Below are 15,617 nucleotides of genomic sequence, written 5' to 3' on the forward strand. Positions count from 1 at the left end.
CACCCTAGAAAATGGAGGCAGCTTTGTTGTGGGCGCCCAGCCTGGTGTAATGGGCGGGGAATAATCGGGCTTCGCCCCGCAAGTGGGATTTTTCTGGGGGTGACTCACGGAGGACGCCGAGTGGGCCTTTTGGCGTGTTTCAGCGTGATTCAGATGCCTCTGCGCTGTTCCTCCGCTGGCTCTCCCGGCCTTTGCCGTGTGGGCTGCCAATATTGTTCCCGCAGCCGGGCCTGGGTACCCCCAGGAGTCCTTCTCCGTGTCGGCCCCAAAACCTCGAACCCGCTGCCGCTTATTTGTCGATGTAGGATCGTTGTTGAAAGATTTATTCGTCCTTTGTTGCTCTTAGAAATGCAGTCAATACTCTGGTATCACAGCACACAGCTCTCAGGATCGCGCTGTTTCCTCACACGGGTGCTCCAGACCCGTCACCATTTTTTCTCTCAAACACCCAGTGTTTTTGCCTGAAAACGTTTTGTAGGAAAAATTCTAATCTCAGAAAACTAACAGAATTAAATATTATTTCCCAGCACATTCTGGGTTAAAGATAAATTTTTTTTTGTGACTTTATTTTTAAATAATACATTCCTGTGGTAAATTATTAAAATTGTATAGAAACATTTGAAGTGGAAACATAACAAGTTTCTTTGTCCCACTGAAGGAAAACCCACTGTTACTTGTTCAGAGTGCTTTTTGAAGATTTATACCTATATCTATTCTTTTTCTTTAAAAACACACACATGCGGGCTGGCCCGGTGGCGCACTGGATAGTGCGCCGCTTGGGAAGTGCGGCGGCGCTCCCGACCGAGGGTTCGGATCCCACATACGGACCGGTTCCCGCTCACTGGCTGAGCGAGGCGCGGGAAGCAACACCGAGGGTTGCGATCCCGTTGCCGGTCCCCGGTCCGGTACGGGGGCAACACTGAGGGTTGCGATCCGTTGCCGGACACGGAAAAAGACAAAAGACAAAAAAAAAAAACAAAAAAAACACACACACACATTCACACACAAATGAAGCCATACATGTGTAAATATATTATTCTTTTTACTGGCTGCTGAGAATTCCATTGTATGGAACTTTCATGAGTATTTAACTGACCTATCTAGATAAGCATATCAGTTTCTGTTTATTTTATAATTTTGCTATCACAGTAACTTCCTGGTAGATTTTTTTTTTTCATAATTATGTGAGTATATATGTAGAGTAGATTCTTAGAAGTCATATCACTGGGTAAGTCTAAAACATCAAATATTGTGATACAAGTATGTACCCAATAATTTGACCATTGGTGATCTGTCTTGTTATTAGCATCTTCCTCATGAAATTGGAATTTAGAAGCAATATTTAGATTGCTATTTTAATAATTTAACGGAGGAAAGTAGTTCCAATTAATTAAGGTTTTACCTTGGGAAGTGGATTATACCTGCATGTCCAATAGATAAATACTCAGAAAAGGAGATAATGCTAGATCATCATCCTATTTCAAATCTGTATTACAGTAACCTACTATTTGTACATTGACCTGTGTGCTAAGCATTTTACTTATTTTTTTGTTTGTTTGTTTGTTTTGTTGGGGTTTTTTGTGGCTGGCTGGTACAGCGATTGAACCCTGGACCTTGGTGTTATCTGCACCATCTCTAACCGCCTGAGCTAATTGGCCAGCCCTGTTGTATTCTTTTAATCTTCCAAACAATTCTGTAAGGTTGGCACTGATATTCTCATTTTGCTGTAGAAGAGACTGAAGTTTAGAGAGATTAAATGACATGCCTAAGATACCAGAACTGGGCATGCAAAGACTATATCCTTTTTTTTCAAACAGAAAGTTTCGCATATTTATTATGGAATCAATCTACTTGTGCAGAGTATAGAAACAAATAATTTCCCCAATAAAACGTGCCCAGATGTTCAGATTTTCAGCTTGATACAGTAAGGTTTCAGTAACATTTGATAAATATGTGTGCTGTCTCATGTGCAATTCTTTATAAACCCAGCTTGGTTCTTCTCCAGTGTCTCCTCTTGGAGTTATACCTGATTTTATTACCAGTTTTCATCTGAATCCACTGGGGAATGGGCCAATTTTGCTTTTGTTTCTTGGCCAAGAATCGCTTGACCCTGAAAGTCTTGTGAGAAGACATGGAGAAGAAGGGAGGCCATCGCAGTTCGATGGCAGAGAAAGGGAGAGAGGGGGCGACTGTGTCCTTAAATGTATCTGTAGAGTTCGTCTTTCCAGTTTTTTTGTTGTTGTATTCCCCAACAAAGCAGTATTTTTAATCATTAAAAATCCAGGGAAAGATAATGGAAGAAAATAAAACATGCTCCTTATTCTTGAAATGAATATTCCCATTTTCCTACCACCCCCAACTTTTTGGATTCACATAAAAAGTATTATACAGTGTATTAAAAATAAGCAGTGCAAATGAAAGATAGGTAATTTAATTTGGAATAGCATTATGCGTAATGCTATAGTAAAATCTTATTTATCCTGAAGATATTTACCCAATATCTCCAGCCATTTCTAGTTCAATCACAAAGCAAAAATGCTTCCAGGAAGCATTTATTCATAGAGGGGACTCTCTCAGATCTCATTTACTCCTGATTCAGACAGTTCAAACAGTCTGTTAACAGTTCTGAGGTTTACTATCCTGTGAAAATTGAATAGAGGCAACAAATTGGAAAAGGGGTAAGAAGCCTATTACAAACAGGGAGGCTGACAGTTCCAAGAATTGAGAGCTTTTAGTGTAAAGCTGTTAGAAGTAGAAGAAAAGCAAACATAAAAGCAGAAAGAATTTTAAGAGTTGTTTTGGAATTCTTGTATTTATTTATTTATTTGTTTATTTTTTATAAAGATGACTGGTAAGGGGATCTTAACACTTGACTTGGTGTCGTCAGCACCACGTTCTCCCAAGTGAGCTAACCAGCCATCCGTATATAGGGATCCAAACCCATGGGCTTGGTGATATTGGCACCACACTCTCCCAAGTGAGCCATGGGCCAGCCCTGGAATTCTTGTATTTAGTTCACTATACTCCAAGAATATGTAAGATTATCAGTATGTTATATCACAGCATGGTAATTGATTTATAATAGTAACCTGAGTATTATTATTTTTTAATTTTATTTTGCAGCTGGCCCGTAGGGGGATCCAAACCCTTGACATTGGTGTTACAACATGGTGCTGTAACCAGCTGAGTTAACTGGCCAGCCCTTGAATATTATTATTATTATTTTTTTGTCTTTTTCCGTGTCCGGCAACGGATCGCAACCCTCAGTGTCGCCCCCGTACCGGACCGGGACGGGCAACGGGATCGCAACCCTCGGTGTTGCTCCCGCGCCTCGCTCAGCCAGTGAGCGGGAACCGGTCTGTATGTGGGATCCGAACCCTCGGGCGGGAGCGCCGCCGCGCTTCCCAAGCGGCGCACTATCCAGTGCGCCACCGGGCCGGCCCTTGAATATTATTTTTAAAAGTAAATTCTACTAGGCAAACTGTAACAAGACAGGGATTTTTATTCACAAAAGAAAGGGCAAATTATGCTGGATAAATAAGGGAAGCATTGTCATACCTTAAATATTAGATATATTTTCTTATCCTTTAACTTTTGCAAAGGGTCTGTTTATCATCAGAGGTTTTGCTGTTGCTGAAGATCACAGGTTGGCTTATTAATGCTGCAGATTCTCAAAAACAAAAAAGATCATTGATGACTCAGAAGCATACATATGTGACTGCAGAAAAAAACCCTTGCATCTCTGTTCTTGCAGGAATTCTTTGCAATTTGCTTGCAGAATTTGATTCTCCTCCTTAAACTGTTGTGATTGCTTTGTACAGCCTGTAAATAATTTACACCCTGATGGTACTAAATGACTACATTAATGGCACCTCTGTCTCCACATGATATCAAAAACTTTAATAATTCATCATTTATTACAGCTACATCCCTGTAGATTAGCATGAATGGGAGATGAGTTTACAATGCTGAAATAAAGCCTCTCTGAGACCTTTACTCTTCAATTATCATATCCCTAAATATTCAGATATTAGTGGTGTTAGAAAATAAAGGAAAGATTGTAGACTATTACAAAGCAAGACTCGTTAGGTTATGGTTATCAAGCATTAGGTTACTTCAAGTTCTGAAGTACTCTTTAGGGATATTTCAAGGAGAAAAAGCTTTGGAAGATCTCTGTTTCAGAACTCTAGCTTTAAAAAAAGCAGACAAACTATCATTAGCTTATGCAAACTAAATGGAATTAATGATTGGACATTGGGAAGAATAGAGGGACTTCAATTTAAAAATTTATCCAAAATCTTCATGTAAGAGCTTTACATTTAATAATTTGAAGTCTTCAAATTTGTCTTCTCCAGCCCTTTTGGAGTACTTTAAAAAAAGAAATAGGAAAGGCATGCTTATGGGGAACAAGAGTGTGTCTGTACACTCCTGTATGCACAAGTCATATAATTAAATTCCAGAGTAAAATTTAGGTATAAAAGTTAATTTACCCATTTCCAGTGAGGGGGAACAGTCTAGTTGATGTTGAATTTGTTTATAGTTTTGGAGTGACTCTACCTCTGAGAACTGTAAGTGTTGTTTTGGAAAAAGAAGGTTACTAAGTTGACAATGTTTGTAACCCTAGCATTTAGCAGAGGTGTCTGGCACATCTTCCAATAAACGTTTATTGTATGAATCCCTGATGATCAGATCAATCCTTGTAATGCTAGTTAGACACCTACTGTTTTGATAACTTAAGCTGTACTGGTTTATACTAGTTGCTTCCTATGATAATATTACTTTGGGAATTTATTTCAGTTCACCTTTAGTAGTTTTTAATTTCATTTGATGCGGATTTGTTTCAGGAGGGTTCAAAGAGCATGATTATGTGGGGTTCTGATCTATGAGACTGTTTCAAAGTATATATCCTTAAGACAGTATCCTGTAGAGAGGCTTCAAAGTATTTCAGGTATTCTTTGGGTTTTCCATTGAAAAGCCAATGGGTTTTCAGACATAAAGAGAAAATAACTTTTTCCCCAAATAGAGACTCTGTATAGTTTTTGCTAATAATACAAAGTTGTTTATGCCATGTATAAATTGAGTTTAATTTTATTGCTTTAGAATTCCTTAATAATGGGTTTTTTAAAAAAATGATTATCTTGTCAGTGATTATCTATGGCAATGATTGACATCTGTGGGAGAACTATAGGGGATGAGTAAAGTCAAGAGTTACACTGCCAGTGATGATTTAGGGTTTGGAAAGGCATTATGAACCCTGTTATGGTTAAAATGAAAGTCTTTAATCTGTAAGGGGGAGAAATGCTAAATCTTAGCAGTCATGAGATGTAAAATTAGATTATACTATGCTAGCCTGCTGTACAGATGATATTAGGTCTTCATTTGTCAGACCAGCCAGCTTGGGGCAGAATATGGAATCAACTTAAAGTAGAGTAGTTGAATTTCTGCTGGAATTGAAACATCACCACAAAACAACAACAAAACACATCTTTTCTCTTGTATGAAATTCTATTTGTTTAGTCACAAGTATGAGTTGGATGAAAGTTTCTGAATATAAGATTTTTATGTGGAGTGAATTCATATTTTTTCTCTCTCTCTCTTTTCTTTTTTTGGTTCCAACCATGACAATTCAGTGTTTTATTACAACCTGGTTTCCCAATGCATATGTTGGGCAATTGGGGTCTGTATTAGTCTGTTTCTGTTGCTTATAACAAAATACCTGAAACTAGGTGATTTATAAAGAAAAATGAAATGTACTGCTTACAGTTTCTGGGAAGTCTAAAGTTCATCTGGTGGTGGCGACAGTGACTCAGGGGTCTCACAGTGCAAAATGGTGGAAATAGAGAGAACAGAGCCATATTTTTATCTCTTGTATTTCCCAACACACTCCTCTACTCATGAGTGCCCTTGAGCTGATACATCATGCCAGACACCTTGAAATAAAGGCTTTAGAACTTCTGAGGAAAAGTGATAGTTTAACCTACTCTTAGTTATATAATGATGTAAATTGAACTCTTAAATGAAAGTGGCCAAGTTTTACAGATGGGCAGGCAAGAATCTAGCTGAGAACAAATTGTTCGTCGGTGATAGAGACATTATTCAAACCTGCATGTATCTGACAGCTGCCTGTGGTGGCACAGTGAGATAAAGTGATCTGTAATGTTTCTCTAGTGTGTCCCTATTGCTAGCATATTGTAATATACCGTACATCTCTTGGGCAGACAGCTTGTATGGGCTGGATTCCACTTTGGCCTTGTAAAGATGCCAGGAAACACTAAAGTGAGTTTTTTAAAGCCTATTTAAATATTTAGATTCATGGCTAATTTTTGTGAAATCCCTATCTAAAAACTACTTGCTAGAGGTAAGATGGGATTTTGACTTTATGGCTTCCCCACTTATTAGTTGTGTGACCTTGAATTGACGAGTTATTAATCTCTGTGCCAGTTTCCATATTAGGAAAGTGAGGATTGTAAAAGTATTTGCCTGGTAAGGTTGTTGTATGGATTTAACCAGTTAATATGTGTAAAGTGCATAGAAGGGTGCCTGGCACTTAATAAATGTTAGCCAAAATTATCATCACCGTCATCATCAACATAATTTGGGGTGAGATTAATTTCCCTCTCCTGAAGCTAGATTGCTTTTTTTAAGGAATACCATATCTCTGTAATGATGTGGTCAACTCCAGTTTTAATATAGAAGCTCATCATCTTGACTTGTGAAATCTATCTTCAAATTTATTTACAGCTAATTATAATATAATATTATATAATTACCACAATTATTATATATATAAACTATGCAATGTTCTAAGATGTATTGTTAAGTGAAAAAAGCAAGGCGCAAAACAGTGTGTAAATTATTCTGCCATTTGTGTAAAAATTTGCTGGTACATACATGAAATATCTGGAAGGCTGCACCAGAAATGGCATATTTTCATTTGTTGCTATTGGGAAGGGGAGTTGGGTGGCTGGGGACAAGGGTTGCAGACTTTTTTTTACAGTATATCCTTTTGTACTTTTTGATTATTGAACCCTGTGAATGTATTCCCTAATTTGTAAAAAATGAAAACAAATTTAATTGTAAAATAGCTATTTTAAAATCTAGATAAATTTTTATTCATCCTTTATAAACATTTCTTTTTGTCTGTACTATTCAAATTCACATTTAATAGGACTTTTAGTATTGCTATTTTAGTTTTGGGTTTTTTCTCTTTGCATCTACTTTCTAGCACTTAACTAAAAATGATATTTTGTCTTCTTTCAGGGATTTGAGTCATAATCGGTTGTCTAACTGGAACATCAGCCTGGAATCACAAACATTACAGGAAGTGTAAGTTATTTTTATTTATATAAAGTTATGTTAAATTCCTTGAGGTGATTTATTAAATTGTGAATTTGTAGATATTCAATCCAAAAATGCTGTCAAAAAGTTGAGGGAAAATTTTTTTTAATTAAAAGCAATTTAAAAAAAACCTGAACTGTTGCCTTTTGCTTTGTTATTATCACAGACTCTCTGGGCATTTGGTTAGTGATTTCAAGTTGCAAACTGTGTAAAAATATTATTCTACTTTCCTGGGGACAAAAGTTAGATTTCTCCCCTCTTGGGGTAAATATATTTTGTTTGGTTTTTTTGGCCAGGTTTTCAGCCAGTGAAACTCTGTGTTGTGTAAACTTTTTAAATGTCTTGACCTGTCATCTAAGATGGAAGCATTTTGTCTAAAGAAGATTAGTATGAAATAGGGTATTTTGGGTATTATTTGAGAATGTGGCAGTTAATATAATTCAATTTTCCTCTTAACTGAGGTTTTTCCTTTAATACTGTAATGTATTATGTAATTTTGGGGGGAATTTTCTAAAATATTATTAATATCAGTTATTTGCATTGTGATATTTCCAGGGGCACAACTATCAAGGTATATAAGCCTGTTTGCCTCTACACTAAAAACCCCCAGGACCCTCAGATTTCTTTTTCTTTTTTTTTTTTTTTTTGTGGCTGGCTGGAAAGGGGATCTGAACCCATGACCTTGGTGTTATGAGGCTGTGCTGTAACCAACTGAGCTAACCGACCAGCCTTATTTTTCTTTTTAATTCTTTGCTAACGGGTAACTTTTTTGTGCTCTCACTGTCCTTACATTCTCTCCTTCCTGCCCCCAAATTTACTTCTTCTAATCTGTTGAGAATAAACTGAATAAATAGTTGACAAGTTTGTTAGCTGGAAGATTAGGTAGGCACTGAGCAAAGGCCTGAAAATGCTTCAGTGGAAGGTGCATGAGCTTTATTACATGAACTTTGTAACTTAAGTTTCTTGAAGGCCTTTTACTTCTTGTATCTTTTCTGTATTATAGATTGCTGAATTGTTCAGTGATTGAAAACCAGGTTAATAAAATGTGATTATATTAGATTTGCTACTAAAACGCTTGAGGCAATCTGTTGAAGAGGCTGTTGAGATCAGATGCGATGTCATGTTATCTATAAAATTAACTATAAGTTCCATCTCGGGGTGGGCAAATTAATTTCATCTGTGGTCTCAGGTGACATTCCTTAACTTTGAATAGTTTAAAAATATATGTGTATATAAGCACATATATATGTATATATATATGGAGAGAGATCTGGATGGCCCAATTTTTCCTTCTGTGTTTAAGGACTCACATTAGCTGTCCTAAATGTAACTATTCACTCTAACGAACTGAGCTAACCGGCCAGCCTCTAATGTAACTATTCAAAGAACCTTGCTGGGACTAACAATATTTAATGTACAAAATGTTTTCTAGCCTTTCTAATATTGATATCAATAATATGTTAACACTATGAAAAGGATTTCTTATTAAAATCTCTAATTTCTCAATAAATATATTTTTATCTCAGTCTAACTCATTCTGAGTTGTAGGTTTTTTCAAACTTGTGTATTAGCCAGTAAAAAAAAACAGAATTCAAAAGATAACATTTCCCTCACTAAACTTTTAAGTCTATTTTCCCCCTTGCCTAGGAAAATGAATTACAACGAGCTAACAGAAATCCCATATTTTGGAGAACCAACATCTAATATTACTCTACTTTCATTGTAAGTAAATAGGATTTCAGATCTTTTACTTAAATTATGAGCAATACACAGTTTTTTTTTTATTTTAAATACCCAAATTAAGTACCCATTTTATTTTGAGTACTCATATTTAACATCCTTTTGGCCTGGGGTAGATAACCGGCAGCAGCTTCAATGTAATCTTTGTTTTGTAGAGTCCATAATATAATCCCAGAAATAAATGCAGAGGTGTTCCAGTTTTACCCTGCTCTTGAGAGTTTAGACCTCAGCTCAAATATTATATCAGAAATCAAGACATCTTCATTTCCGCGAATGCAGCTTAAATACCTGTAAGTAAAGTTTAAATTAGATTTACTTTAAAGTGTGTTTAATAATTTATTGATACCTGTCTTCCCCAAAATGTCTGTTATTTTTATATGCATATGTGAAACAAACCTAGAGTCAGTTTTTTGGTTTGCTGAATTTTTGTCTCCCCCTCATCTACACCCCCCAAAAAGAAAGAGTACACTATTGTCGGAAAATATTGGTAGGCATCCAGGGTAATTTTTGAGATTTAATACAGCAGTTTTTTTTTTTTTTTACCAACAGTTTTGTAAAAGGTAAATAGGAGTGGTTTGTTAAGCAGTGGCTTACCTTATATAATGATGGTAATTAACATGTGTGCCAGTGTTTTCCAGTTTACAAAGCATGTTCACACATACTGCTTCATTAACAATCTAAATGAAGTACGTATCACCCTAGTTTTGTAGATGAAGATACAAAGCACCCAAATGATTTGTGAAGTTGTATATAGTTGTTAAGTGATAGAGCTGGGGCTTAGGCAAGGACTTTGAACAGCTTCACAATGGTAGAATTTATTTTACTTAATTTTTTTCTTTTGCTGTTATCTTGCTCATTTTAGGAATTTGACTAATAACAGGATAACCATCTTGGAGGCTGGTTGTTTTGATAATTTATCGAGTTCCTTATTAGTGGTAAAGTTAAACCGGAACCGAATTAGCATGATTCCCCCTAAGATCTTCAAGCTACCTCACCTTCAGTTCTTGTGAGTAACTAAATAGATGGATTATTAAAAGATAGTTATTCCTTACAGTGTCTTTTTCTTTTTAATTATTGTTGTAAAAATTCAGCAAACCAATATTTTGACTGTAAAACTATTTTTGTTAAAGGGAACTTAAAAGGAACAGGATTAAAATTGTGGAAGGTCTTACATTCCAAGGGCTTGACTCCTTAAGATCTTTGAAAATGCAGCGGAATGGAATTAGCAAACTTAAGGATGGAGCATTTTTTGGCTTGAATAACATGGAAGAACTGTAAGTACAAGGAACTAGAATAGGGGATTATTAGGAAAAGAGTTTGTCAAGTACTTTTCAATGCCGAGTGGCTAGGATAGTTGCTTTAATTACACAGAGGTACATTAGTTATTTCTCCATTCTCTGATGTGAAATAAGTGTACACAAGACTTTTTAAGTTTTGTTAGCTAACTGGTCTTTTTATCACTATTCTTACAAACTCCTCATCTAAAAAGTTTACATTCCCTTAATGTTTTGGCTGATGAAAATTAGCAGAACTTATACAGAATACTATACCACTTAACATGTTGATTTTGTAGACCTGATATTTTAGACAGTCTTACTACCTTGTAGCACTAAATCTTAAATAAGATACAAATATTTTTTGAATAGAATTTGTCAGCTCACTTGTGTTGAACAAAAGTATGTGCCTCTCTGAGAAAGAGTTAATGAAGATTAAAACTGTACTTGTCATTGAAATGCCTTGTTTTGAAACATATTTTTTCCTCTCTTTCCTTAATACTGCAGAGAACTGGAACATAATAATCTTACACGAGTGAACAAGGGGTGGTTATATGGCTTGCGAATGTTACAACAGCTCTATGTGAGCCAGAATGCTATTGAAAGAATCAGCCCTGATGCATGGGAATTCTGCCAAAGACTATCTGAACTGTGAGTGATGGATGGCATTTCATTGGAGGCTGTGAGACTAGAGCAGGTTGGAATAAATCATTCCCACGGCCAATAATGAGATGTAACATCTCTCTTTACTAGAAGTTTGTTGAAAGCTTTGAAATTATCCTGTAAATATAATAAGAATTTGTAAGTTGAACCAAAATACAATGAATTCCTTATCTTCCATGTTTCCTATTTTTAGTGATTTGTCTTATAACCAGCTTACCCGCCTGGATGAATCTGCCTTTGTGGGTCTGAGCTTACTGGAGAGATTGAATTTAGGGGACAACAGAGTCAGTCACATTGCTGATGGTGTGTTTAGGTTTCTTTCCAATCTTCAGACACTGTAAGTACATTCACCCTTTCTGTGTGTGTGTGCATACTAGTTTTTTAATGCAATAAAGCAAATTAAAACAAGTAATCAATCTGCAAGTTTATATATGCTAATATTTTGTGATTGTTTTTGTCCTTTTCCTTGGGGCATAATAATCTTATTCATCTTTATCCCTGTAGATAAATCTTATTTATCTCAAGCCTATAGTAGGCAATTCAGTTTGTAACAAAGCCTCTCTTACTGTGCCAGTTGCTGTGGAATAAAACACAGTTTGCTAGTGTCAAGAATGCAGTCATTTTTTTGTTCCTGTGACCTTGACTATGCACCAGAACTACTAGTTCTCATTCAAAAGGATGCAGGATGCATAGTGGGAAGGACATAGGATTAGATGGTTGATAAAGGTAATTTCTTCTCTAAAATTCTGTGGTTCTGTAAGTTCAATGTTTTATCCTGATTATGGAATATAATTTTATTGAATGAAGAGGTATTTTAATGAAATACTTATAGTAATCTCAAAGATGAACAGAATAAGAGAAAGCTAAGAATAACAAATAGAATTTATAGATTCTTAAGTTCCTGAGTAGGGCACTTTGTGATGATCAGGTTCAGAGTTGATAGGTGGTTTCAGAAAAGAGGCAGACTTCCAACTTTGGGACCTTAGTATCAATGAAAAGGAAAGCATAACGATTTTGAGAAGGTGTATATACATGCACAAGTGTGTGATTTTTTTTTTTTAAACTTCAGATTTGGTCTTGAAAAATTAGAAGTTTTAATTTTTATTTCCTTTTTGTACATTATCAGAGGTGAAACTAGATTAATGCAAATTCAGAAACTTACATCAGGTGCAGCTGCAGCCTTTTAGCAATTGAAGGGATGGCAAACAAGTTCTTTCAGTATACTACTGAATATTACTTTTAGAATTAAATTTTAGGAAAGCAATTGCAGAAGTAAACGGTTGTTTAATGCCACAGAAATAATTAAGACAGAATTAGGATCAGATCTGAGAAACTCTGGCGTTAGCCCAGTGTTCTCTTGCCAGAGTAAATATATTTCTTACTCAATTTGGTGAACGATTTTTATTTGTGCTGTACTGTGAAGGAGGGGGCAAGTCCTGAAGAGTTGAGCCACTGGTTGTTTTCATGTTTATTCCTTAGTGAAATAAAATGAGCTTTGTTAGCTTTTCACTTCAAGTAAAGATAGCTAAGCAGGAAGAAGGATCTTCTATTTGCTTACTGTTAGTCACACAACTTTACCTTTGCCTTATAAAGCAAAAATCTTTGTGCTTTATTTTATTATGAGATAGCTTAGGGAAGCGAAAGTGATTGAATATTTTTAATTGGTATTTCTTCCATCAGCACATGGTGTGGTACAATTGCATTTCCTCTGAGAATGGAACAGTGGATTTTAAAAGATCCATACTTTTCCTTTTAAAGAAAATATAGTGACCACTCTAATACATGGGTATATCATACTTGCTTCCCAGGGGACACATTTAATTGCTCTTGAGCTTTGAAGCTCTGTATTGATATTACTCTTTGTCAGCCATTTTAAGTTTAAGGGCCCAGGGGAAGTCTTAGGTCACCCAGAAATCCCATTAGTCTGAGATCAGATTTGTAGGCCGTATCCCCTACATCTTGAATCCTCCTGTTTTTTACAGGACTCTGTCTATAATTTTTAACATGCTAACACAATTAAGGCTGTGAGCTAGGAAGATTAATATTCTTTTTTTTTTTTTTTTTTTAACTGACTGGTAAACGGGATCGCAACCCTCAGTGTTGTGCCTGTACCGCGCTCAGCCAGTGAGCGGGAACCGGTCTCCACATGGGATCCGAACTCTCGGCGGGAGCGCCGCCACCCTCCCAAGCGGCGCACTCTCCAGTGCGCCACCGGGCCGGCCCGGAAGATTAATATTCTTAGCAGGTTGCTTTATTTATTTATCAAGGCCAGCTCAATTCTTAGCTTATGAGAATCAGTTCTTACATGTTTATCACAGATATTCCTTAAAAAGCAGAATTGTGTCTTCATTATAAATAACTGTTAAAATAAGGACCAAAATTAGTATGTGGACCTTGACATTGCCATGCCAGGATGCTGCCCAATAGTGTGATGGTTGTTGACTAACCTAACCTGTCTCCATGACATTTTTGTAGAGACTTAAGAAACAATGAAATTTCATGGGCCATAGAAGATGCTAGTGAAGCCTTTGTTGGACTCACAAGTCTCAATAAATTGTATGTATTTATAATATTTATGTATGTCTACAAAAGTGTATTTTCAAGAAATAGTTGTAAATGTAATTGGATTATTGTTTATTTGATATGTCTGGAAAGGCTGAGCCTTCTGACCCATCTGCTGGAGGAAAGAGCTTTGTTTTTTATCATGTAGGTTGTTTTGGGTTTTTTTTTGTTGGTGGGGCACCTTTCATTGAAAAAACATTCCTATGGGCACTTAAAGAGAAGCTATTTATGAAAGTAGAATTTCTATTCAAGTAAAATAAATGCATTGAGGGGCTGGCCCATGGCTCACTTGGGAGAGTGTGGTGCTGATAACACCAAGGCCACGGGTTCAGATCCCTGTATAGGGATGGCCGGTTAGCTCACTTGGGAGAGTGTGGTGCTGACAACACCAAGTCAAGGGTTAAGATCCCCTTACTGGTCATCTTTGAAAAAAAAAAAAAAAAAAAGAAATGCATTGAGAAAGTAGAGTTGAACTGGTAATCTGAGTAATTTAGTAGAAGGAGAAGATTATCTCAGTAAGATTTTAGATCTTCTCCCATGAGACGAATTTCTCTAAAGATTGACACTTTTCTGAATTTCTTTGATGTGATGATCTTTTGCTAAGAAGGGAGAGATGGGGAATATAATCCAATTTTAGCATATAAAAACTACCAGTTTATCGTGGTGGGGATGGTTGTTCAGAGGTATGTGATTGAGCTCCAACGTGTTAATGGAACATGCTATGCTTTGCATTGGTTAATAATGAAAGTTTATAACTTTCTTAAAAATGCATGTTCTCATCAAATTTTACACATTACATATGTGTAGTTCTTTTTTTTTTTTTTTTTTTTTAAAGATGACCGGTAAGGGGATCTTAATCCTTGACTTGGTGTTGTCAGCACCATGCTCTCCCAAGTGAGCTAATCAGCTAATCAGCCATCCCCATATAGGATCTGAACCCATGGCCTTGGTGTTAGCAGCACCGCACTCTCCCAAGTGAGCCACGGGCTGGCCCTATGTATAGTTCTTTGTACGTCACTTATATCTCAAAGCTGTTAAAAAATACAAAAAAAATTCATGTTAAGCTTATTTTCACCTTTTTTAGGTAAATGTTCGATTTAATGAATTTAATTTTGCTTAGTGGAGAGCATTATTAGAAAGGTTTGTTTGTATTTCAGAATCTTACAAGGAAACCAGATTAAGTCTATTACAAGGAAAGCATTCATTGGTCTTGAATCCCTTGAGCATCTGTAAGTATTTTACACACATTTTGCTCATTATATAAATAATCTTTGCTATTAGCAGAGGTTTTCATGACCATTTGAAGTGTTTATATAACTTAATGTAGAAACGGTGACTAGTAATGTTTCATTTCTCTTTTCAGAGATTTGGACAACAATGCTATAATGTCTATCCAAGAAAATGCTTTTTCTCAAACTCACTTGAAAGAACTGTAAGTAACTTAAGTCTTTTTTTTTTTTTAATTACCAGTTATATCATTATCCATGCTTGTTGTGCTTAAAAGTGTGGTGAGAGTGACCCAGAATATTTCCAAAAGCATATAATTCAGGGAGTAAAAAAGAAGGTACTAAAACTCAGGTATTTTAGTGGCTGGATATAATTTTAAAATAACCTAACATTGAAAAGTCCATAGTGTGTGGCACCAAGACCTGTTTTGCCTGTGCTGCCAGTGCTTATAATTAGGAAACCTTAGCTCTGCTCCTTGTGCTTTATGTAAACTCCAGTGTCTTTTTTTGGTTTTTTTCTCTATTTCTTTTTGGACTACAAGAAACATGTGTTGCCAATTCTTACCCCTTGGATGGGTACAATTAAGGTATTATGTAATTTTGTTTAGTTTCTGACATAATCTACCACTTTCAGTATAATTGCCAGAGAGGATATCTCTAACCTGTTCAAACTATTAAAATGTTCAAAAACTGTTAAATAGCTGCATTAGAAAAAAACTTATTTTATACCCTCTTTTACTCATGATTTTTACAAATTGCTCTTATTGGTTTAGAGATTTTCCTGGGGGAAGGAGCTTAGCTGGACATTGGTATT

General features: G+C 36.0%; 1 protein-coding gene across 1 annotated transcript in view; it reads left to right on the forward strand.

The window, feature by feature from the left end:
* The first annotated feature begins 7,266 nt into the window (after positions 1-7,266).
* Positions 7,267-15,617, forward strand: part of LRIG2 (leucine-rich repeats and immunoglobulin-like domains 2) — a 29,925-nt gene continuing 21,574 nt past the window's right edge. The window contains exons 1-10 of the mRNA XM_008577969.1: positions 7,267-7,326; positions 8,986-9,060; positions 9,234-9,368; positions 9,941-10,084; positions 10,209-10,352; positions 10,860-11,003; positions 11,209-11,352; positions 13,491-13,571; positions 14,735-14,806; positions 14,941-15,009. Coding sequence (XP_008576191.1) covers positions 8,990-9,060; positions 9,234-9,368; positions 9,941-10,084; positions 10,209-10,352; positions 10,860-11,003; positions 11,209-11,352; positions 13,491-13,571; positions 14,735-14,806; positions 14,941-15,009 — 1,004 coding nt within the window. The 5' untranslated portion in view covers positions 7,267-7,326; positions 8,986-8,989. The remainder of the gene's footprint in view (positions 7,327-8,985; positions 9,061-9,233; positions 9,369-9,940; positions 10,085-10,208; positions 10,353-10,859; positions 11,004-11,208; positions 11,353-13,490; positions 13,572-14,734; positions 14,807-14,940; positions 15,010-15,617) is intronic.

Source organism: Galeopterus variegatus, unplaced genomic scaffold (genome assembly GCF_000696425.1).
Source record: "Galeopterus variegatus unplaced genomic scaffold, G_variegatus-3.0.2 Scaffold1611, whole genome shotgun sequence".
Classification (NCBI taxonomy): domain Eukaryota; kingdom Metazoa; phylum Chordata; class Mammalia; order Dermoptera; family Cynocephalidae; genus Galeopterus; species Galeopterus variegatus.